The following is a 9,453-nucleotide window of genomic DNA, read 5'->3' on the forward strand; positions in this document are numbered from 1 at the left end:
ATAGAACGCCATTAATTCCGCAGCGCTGGACAGAGAACTCATTCACATCAGTCCCTGCCCCATTGGAACTTACAATCTAAAATCCCCTAACACACACACACAAACTGAGAGAGACTAATGGCAATTTAATAGCAGGCAATTAACCTACCAGTATGTTTTTGGAGTGTGAGAGGAAACCGGAGCACCCAGTGGAAACCCACGCAAACACGGGGAGAACATACAAACTCCACACAGATAAGGCCATGGTTGGGAATCCAACTCATGACTCCAGAGCTGTAAGGCAGAAGTGCTAACCAGTGAGCCACCGTGCTGCCATCTACAAAGCACCCCCTTTGTGTCATTCTTACAGAATTTATCTAACCGGTGTGGATTTGTTTTAATACATTTGTAAAGCTTATAACACGCTGGTGCTGGCCTGTTCTCTAGAACTCTGATCTGAAGAGAACCTTCTGGAAACACTTTACATATGGAGAGACACACCAGCACACGTTGGACACAATCCCCCCCAGGCACAGACATTGTGGGTCTGATTCATTAAAGAACGGACATCCATTTAAGTGGCTTATTTTACGCATTTTCCCTTTGTGCATGTTTGAAAATGAAACTTGCACAAAAGAACGCAATTCATGCTCGCATGCAAATGACACGTTTGACTGCCTACAATTTAAAGGGAGGACGGCAAGGGGAAGGTGAGGACTAACGTAGGGGTTAAAGGCCTTTAGACCTTTTGCCACCTGTAAAATCCATTCTAATTCAGGTAGTTCTCCAGGGTGTAGTGGAGAATTGAGACACATAGTTGTCTGGAATAATCAGTTCTGTTTTACTGTAACTGGTATACTAATATTTATACAGAAAACACAGCAATACCCTCTTGTGGTTACATAGTATAATAATTAACACAATCGTTTACATTGTAGTTATGACAATCGATTATACAAAGACATCTGTAAATCTTTCTCTCCAGACTGTTTCATGCTCTTATCTCTCTCTATCCCTATAAATGAGCTATTGTTAGGGGTTTTGAAGTAAATCCTCTCACCCTGGACACAAAGGTCGTTAATCTAATTGGAACTCCTTTAACTATGAAGTTCTGTACCTTAATCATTTTTAACTAATTGGCTTCTACATTAAATATTTCTATACAAATTATACATTGCTTAATTAAAAAGATCATAACGTCTTGTACATAGGCATTGTACAGTAAGAGCGCACATCTCCGTCCTATCCAAGCTCTGCGCATCTCTCGGGTACGTGATTTTTAGCCGCATCACTTGAACAAGCTACAGGTCAGGTGTAAGTGTCGAGTGATAGTCATGACGGCTGCGTATACAGCTAGAACATGTGTTTGCAATTAAGAGCTACTGTAAAAATGCATTTTATGTACTGTAAGAATCCCGATAAATGTATTTCATGTAAAAAACAAAATAACAAAAAAAGGAAAAAACTTTTCCTTAATGTATTTTAATTACAGATTATATTATTAACGTTTGACAATAATTATTTTTTTTCCTCTGTGCATTCTTCTGGGACTTGATATTGCACATGTGCATTGTACGTATCCTGCAGCGTGTTCTGTCTGTCTGCAAATGACAAGTACCGTATAGCCAGAGCATACCTAGACCTGTATTCAACAGGAGAGCTTTCTTCAGATCCGCTTGTAGTTGAATATGGGTGTTCGGCATTTAAATAGCATGCGTTTGTTTTCAAATACAATTTGCTTTCAGATTGCGTACCTTAATGAATCAGGCCCTATATGTAAATATGGAGACACACACAGGGATCAGCGCTATTAGATGTATTTTGCAATGAATTATGTGAGTTGTTTCCCACAATCACTGCAGACAGAGCTGTAATACCGCTGCCCGTCGCCCACTAGAACTGTATTATGAAGAGTTACACAGTCATAGACCGGCCACCGCATAGCTGCCAACAGTCACACTCATTACCAGGACACGGTGCTGCTGAGCAGGTGGATCCGAGCACGTTACAAGTGTTACGGTCTTGGTGAACCTTGGAGCACCATAATCTCCGTTATATCATGTTTACCGAGGTTAATTATTATTAAAGTATAATTTTACCTTCTAAATACTTTTCTTCCATAGATAATGACTCATACAGCCAAGCAATATAGCTAAGAATTCCATGTAATGTACTAAAAAGAGAGGAGCGGCAGTTAGCTATTAAATATATAGATTTTTTTTTGCGGGGAGGGGGGGGGGTTGTTTTTCTAGGGTCACGATACAAAATAATTTTATTGAACAAATATCAGCTTTATCACTATGTAATAATGGAATTATCATTTAAAAAGAAGTCAATCCTGTAGACCAGGAATTTGGATTATCCCGGATTACCAGGTCATGTGCATTTAGCCCGTGAACTGGGTTATTCACACAGATGTGTGAATAACTCATCATGTGTGAATTCCATTGCTCCATTACATACACATGTATGCAGTATGCAGTGACTCTATTGTATGTTGCTGTACGGTATAATCATCAATAGTTGCTGAATGATAATCTGAATATCAGCACAGTGCATTTCATTCCACAATGAGTATGTGGTATTATACAGCACTAATATTGGAGTCCTAATATTGTGGAGGGGGGAGGGGGGGGGTTGTGGTACGTATTTGTTTTATATTCTAGACTTGTGCCTCAGATCACTACAACCTGTCTCTGTCCTCTGTATTATCCAACACAGACTTTGGCTCCATCAAGTTGTGTAAACGCTTTGGGGGCATTTTGTAAGTTTGATGAAAGTTGCATAAACTGACTTCCTAATCCGCCGTGTCAGCATGTGTGTGCATGAGAGGACGTTGCCAAATACAACATGGCTCTGGCAGATAAGGCCTCTTACCCCCACATCAGACAGACAGTCTGTCAGGTGAAGAGACGCGGCGTAAAGTTATCTCTGGGTGATAAAACTCTCTAATACACAGTTACCACAAGAATTAAAGCTTTGTCCCTGGAAATGTTTTTATATTGACCAAGAGCACAGTACAACCCGCCCTCTCTGTGTATCTATCTCCTCTTACTCCTCACTGGTCTTCACAAAATAAAGCTCCCCCCCCCCCCCCACACACACACCCAGACTACATGCAGTCTCCTGTCCCAGGGCACTGCAGCTACCACAATGAAAGCTAGAAAATTAATTTTGTTGACCAACTTTATTTGATGTCGGAGGGAGGGGGGGGGGGGGGGGAGGGGGGTGAGCAGTGTGTGTGAGAGACCAGAGAACCCTGAGGAAAAAGCCGCCGATGCTCTGGCCACATAAGGGAAATATTTTCCTCAATATGCGTGCCTTAATGAACTAGGCCCAGAATCCCTCCGATGGACGGGTGTAATGGGCCAGAAACCCCCTCCGAAGGACAGGTGTAACGGGCCAGAAACCCCCTCCGGGGGAAGGGTGTAATGGGCCAGAGTCCCCCTCCGAGGGAAGGGTGTAATAGGCCAGAGTCCCTCCGAGAGACGGGTGTAACGAGACAGAGTCCCCCTCCGAGGGACGTGTGTAACGGGACAGAGTCCCCCTCCGAGGGACGTGTGTAACGGGACAGAGTCCCCCTCCGAGGGACGTGTGTAACGGGACAGAGTCCCCCTCCGAGGGACGTGTGTAACGGGACAGAGTCCCCCTCCGAGGGATGGTGTAATGGGCCAGATACTCTCAGAGGGACGAGGTTAATGACAGAAAGAGCAGCTGCTTATCTTTAATCAGTATCCTTTCACTAGTCCCTTGTTGAATCATCCTGGGTCCCACTGGAGAAGCCCAGGGACAGGATCACCTGTGTGACTCCAGCACAAACATATCAGACACTGCGTTCCGGGAACTAGAAGTACAGACGCTTATATTAAACACAAGACATTATGTACATACAGAGAGACGCACATAGCGCACATGGGACAGAATCCCCCCCAGCTACAGACACTGTGGGCCCGATTCATGTTCGGACATCCGTCCGTTTGTGTAGCTTATCTCACATGACTCCGCATTGTCCATGCCCAGAAATGAAAACTTAAAGTATGAATTCAAAACTTAATTGTGGGCGATATATCCGCTACCAAAAGGACCCTTATCGGTGCTCAGGCTAACAGGTGGGTGCCCCCCACTGCTCAGCTCATTCCCTTTGGCAGTGTCCTGTCAATGACCTGTCTAAAAAAAAAAGAAGGAACGAGAATGGTGCAGCAGACATCACGGGACTCTCCAGCTGACCCCATCTCTCCTCAGACAGGCAGGGTGGAGCTGTGCCAGGGGACACAGGAGCAAGAGGGACATGATGGGTGCCCAGGAGATGGAGGGGGGCACTGCAAAACCTGAATGCTGGACCCCAGATGAGTAACATTTCAGGATGGAGGTTTTACGTTTTTACTTAGGGTTATCCTGATGAAGATTCAGTTTTGAGTGGTTTAATATTTATGTAAGTTGAGTATTTAAATGATAATGAAACTCATTCACGTTGTAAACATGTTGGCAGCTCCGCTAATAAATTCACGTGTACATTGGAAAGTACCAGGGAAACAGGGATGATAATATGGCAGTAATATGGGAATTTACACATGAACCGAATCTAGGGTTATAACATTCAGCACATGACACCTCTGACACCGCAGGAACGCCTGACACTCAGCCTGCTGTACATACATGTGACAACAATCATCTATGTAATGGGCCAGATACTCTCCGAGGGACGGGTGTAATGGGCCAGATACTCTCCGAGGGACGGGGGTAATGACAGAAAGAGCAGCTGCTTATCTTTAATCAGTTTCCTTTCACTGGTCCCTTGTTGAATCACCCTGGGTCCCACTGGAGAAGCCCAGAGACAGGATCACCTGTGTGACTCCAGCACAAACATATCATACGCTTATATTAAACACAAGACATTATGTACATACAGAGAGACACACATAGCTCACATGGGACAGAATCCCCCCAGCTACAGACACTGTGGGCTGATTCATGCTTGGACGTAAGTTCGTTTGTGTAGCTTATCTCCCATGACTCCGCACCGGGCAGGCCTAGAAATGGATATTACGCCACTGAGCACAATTGCAGGCAATTCGTGATCGCACAAACCTGACACTTAGTCCGTCCCGTTTGGCCTCACAAGTCCTAAGCACAGGGCCGGATTAAGGGAAGGGAGGCCCCCGGGCTAAGGATACTGTGAGGGCTCCCCCATGAGCCCCTCCTGTGAACTTACCTCCTTCCGTTGTTCCACTCCCCTGTAGCAATTACGTGATAAGTCCTATAGTGACAGCAGGCAGTTAACAGCATAACATTTGCTGTTAGCTGCCTATCATTTTCCTTGAGCAGGTGACAGTCAGAGACCCGATAAATGTCGGTGGCCCCCGAGCTGCCCGAGGCCCCTGGGCTGTAGCCCCTTTAGCCCTATTGTTAATCCGGCTCTGCCTAAGCATAACGTAAGCCATGTACAGCAGTGTTCTCCCCAGAAAATTTTGCCAGGCAAGGGGCATTAATAAGTAGCCGGCCAGGGCTGGTTAGACTGGTGGTCAGTGGTCTAACACACACTGCTGGCTGTAGTGCTCACATAGTGCCTGTTCTAATAGGAGAAACAATGGTTTATTCTATTATATAGTAATCTGTTGGGCATCAAGAGCCGGGTGGTAACTAAAAATAGCCAGGTGGAGCCCCCAGGAAATAGGTGCTGGGGAGAACACTGTACAGTGAGGGCAGATGAAGCCGATTCAAGTTCTGCGTTTGTTGTAAGTGCGCTTGTTTTCACCCGTATCCTTTGCACCCACTACAGTGCGGGTGTCAGTGCCGACTGATAGCGATTACTGACACGGCGTAGTCTTTGTATTAATAATTACACGTATGGTGCCACTACCCATCACAGAACAAGTGTATGCAATTAAAATATACTAGAAAAATGTATTGTATGTAAAGTACGGATTGAAATAGTCTTTATTTATGTAACTAAGGTATAAAACAAAATATATACAAAAGTTTTATTTTTGAAAATAAATGTTTATATAAATGATTATACTGTTAGCAGTTGTTTTACTTTCTGATATAATAAAAGTTTTATGTGTTCTGATGTGACCTGTTATTGTACTTACACATAAGTATACTGCAGTCTGTTCCGTGTGTCTACACACAACAGGTACTGTGTAGGCAGAGCGTACTGACACCCAGAATCAACTGGAAATGTATCATGAGATCCACTTGTATTTGAATATGGTCAGAACTACGCACAAGTTCCACTCTTCTTAAACACGCAACTTACATGCCAGTTGCGTTTGGACATGAATCAGGCCCTGTATGTACAAACGGAGAGGGACAGCGCACATGGGACAGAATCCCCCCCGGGGACAGACAGTGTATGTGACAGGACTGAGCCACTAGTGTGTAACATGACTGCTTTATTCGGTCATGGACCATATCATCCGTTTGTGCCCGGTGTCCACTGTGATCCCTTAGAACAAGATACATCCAGGAATCGGGGGGTCACTGTGGCTGTTGTGTGAACTATTGGGAATAGGACTTAGCATACTTTGCTTTACACCTGGTTTAATAGGAGAACTGTAGGGAATCATGGCAGATAGAGCGTATTAGTGCCGCGGTTACACATATCATTGTATGATCACAGTGTGTGTTGCGCTCTGTGGTACCTCCCACCCACCCACAGCACTGCCCGCACCACACCCCTTTGTCTGGTTCTGTGGTTCCCGGGAGCTGGGGAAATAATCAGACAGCAGAACCCATAGATTTACTCTCTATAGGATAAATGTACAATATTGAATAGGAGGTTCTTAACATGATTTCCGAGATACCGAGATCTACAACTGGCATACAGCGCAAGAGAAGTGGCACTGTCCAGATACATGTAGAGCAAGATAGGTTGTACTGTGCGTTTATACATATAGAAAAAGAACATATACTGAGACATACTAATAGCATACTGGACCTAAGAAGTTAGCAATAGCATACAGAGCAATAGAAGTGGTACTGTGCTTGTATACATATATAATTAGTACAAATAGAATGAACATACTGAACAAGAGATGGCACTGTGCAGTTACTCATACAGGATATGAACAGATACTTACATTTATAACTAGCATACAGTGCAAGAGAAGTGGTACTGTGTAGTTTTACGTATATAATAAAAACAAAAACTGACTCATACAGAATGGGATCAGATAGCTTTCATACTGACAAGAGAAGTTATACTGTGCATACAGAATGGGAACATATCCTGACGGTTACATTTAGCATACTGAACAGCAGAAATGGTATGGTGTAGTAATACATACATAATGGGAATAGGTATTGTAAATTACAACTAGCATACTGGGCAAGAGAAGTTGCACTGTTCAGTTACACATATTATAAAACATATACTGACACATACACATAGCACACTGAAAAAGAAGTGATACTATACAACCATACATACAGAATGGGAACAGATACTAATAATTAGCATACTGACAGGAAAAGTGGTACTGTGCATTAATACATACAGAATGGGAACAGATACTAATAATTAGCATACTGACAAGAGAAGTGGTACTGTGCAGTAATACATACAGAATGGGAACAGATACTAATAATTAGCATACTGACAAGAGAAGTGGTACTGTGCAGTAATACATACAGAATGGGAACAGATACTGATAAGTAGCATAATGACAGAAGTGGGGCTGTGCAGTAATACATACAGAATGGGAACAGATACTGATAAGTAGCATAATGACAGGAGAAGTGGGACTGTGCAGTAATACATACAGAATGGGAACAGATACTAATAATTAGCATACTGACAGGAGAAGTGGGACTGTGCAGTAATACATACAGAATGGGAACAGATACTAATAATTAGCATACTGACAAGAGAAGTGGTACTGTGCATTAATACATACAGAATGGGAACAGATACTAATAATTAGCATACTGACAAGAGAAGTGGTACTGTGCAGTAATACATACAGAATGGGAACAGATACTAATAATTAGCATACTGACAAGAGAAGTGGTACTGTGCAGTAATACATACAGAATGGGAACAGATACTAATAATTAGCATACTGACAGGAGAAGTGGGACTGTGCAGTAATACATACAGAATGGGAACAGATACGGATAAGTAGCATACTGACAAGAGAAAAAGGAAAATCAATAAATGAAAAAGCAAAAACAAACAACAACATTGTCAGGGGACATCTTGAAATGCTGTCATGTCTCTGGGAATCAGCAACAGGCAGCAGCTATGAATTACATGGACTATTTCCCAGGAAATAAAGCATGTTATATTATCTCCATGACAGCTATATGTACATAAGCAGAAGGCCATTATTTACTCTGAGTTATTTATAATAGTGAACCACATTTCACAATGGCTGATTACAGACAGGTTATGTCATGTCTCAGTAACACACAATAATCAGGATATATGGTATGGGGTACCTGCCAACCTCCACCTCTCTGGATGAGCCAGGGACAGCAGCCTCTTCAGGTCCTGGGAGGCCAGACCCTGCTTACTGCCACTGGTCTCCTTTCCTGGGTCCAGGCTCTTCTCCGCCTTGCTGGAGGGTGTACTACTGTAACACTTGTAGCTGGCAGCAGCCAGAGATGGGCACTGCCAGGGGGCAGCCAATGTCCTGCCCAGGCTGTAGCCTCCAGAGGTCCCATGATGGGCAGCTGGCCTTGTGGGGGTGTTCTGGGGGTCCCTGTTGTGCAGTAAAGTCCTGTAAGAGCAGCTCACAGTGTACACAGGCTGCCTGTAGAGCAGCCACAATCTGCCCCTGCCGGCTGCCAGCATGTGTGGGAGGCAGGAGCTCAGCATGACTGCTGGAGACCAGAGTGACAGGGTGACCTATACCTCAGTGTCCCAGGTCAGCAGGTCAGTACTGGGGTCACCTCCATAGGTCTCCCCCAGCAGTGTCTGTGCAGAGAGATCTCCCGTATGTGGTGCTGTGATAAGGCTGCACTCCTCCTCCCCTCTGGGTGTGGGTCTCTCATGATCTGCTATGTCATGATGTCTGTCACCAGAGCCTGGTCTCAGGTCCGTCAGGTTATCTGTGTCCTCTGGATGGCAGCTGCCACTACTTCCCCTAACTGCCCCCTGTCTGTATTACACACACTGCACACGCCCCTTCCTCCTGCTCCAGACAGGGCAGCATTAACCTCTTCCTCCCCAGCACAGGGATCTGTGTCACCTTCTGTTACAGTAATGACATTATACTGAAGCACATAACTCTGTTTTATAAAATGCTCAAAGATTCAGTCACAATGTCATTATATAGCACTGCAATATATTATTAGGACATAGTAAAATGTATAAAGTGCATTACAATAAAGTACACTGAAAACATAATGTTTGGAGATCTGAGTATTATTGTTGTGATATTTTATTTTGAAAGATTTCATCCAGGATCTGATTTATAACATCCGTATTTTTATTTATAAACAGATATGTACAATACAGATACATTGTAT

General features: G+C 43.8%; 1 protein-coding gene across 1 annotated transcript in view; it reads right to left on the bottom strand.

Moving 5' to 3' along the window:
• Positions 1 to 9,113, bottom strand: part of ABCB10 (ATP binding cassette subfamily B member 10) — a 31,374-nt gene extending 22,261 nt beyond the window's left edge. Inside the window, exon 1 of the mRNA XM_075178775.1 lies at positions 8,422 to 9,113. Within this exon, the coding sequence (XP_075034876.1) occupies positions 8,422 to 8,800 (379 nt within the window). The 5' untranslated portion in view covers positions 8,801 to 9,113. The remainder of the gene's footprint in view (positions 1 to 8,421) is intronic.
• Between the last annotated feature and the right edge of the window lie 340 nt (positions 9,114 to 9,453).

The sequence above is a fragment of the Mixophyes fleayi genome, chromosome 7 (genome assembly GCF_038048845.1).
Source record: "Mixophyes fleayi isolate aMixFle1 chromosome 7, aMixFle1.hap1, whole genome shotgun sequence".
NCBI classification, from domain to species: Eukaryota; Metazoa; Chordata; class Amphibia; order Anura; family Limnodynastidae; genus Mixophyes; species Mixophyes fleayi.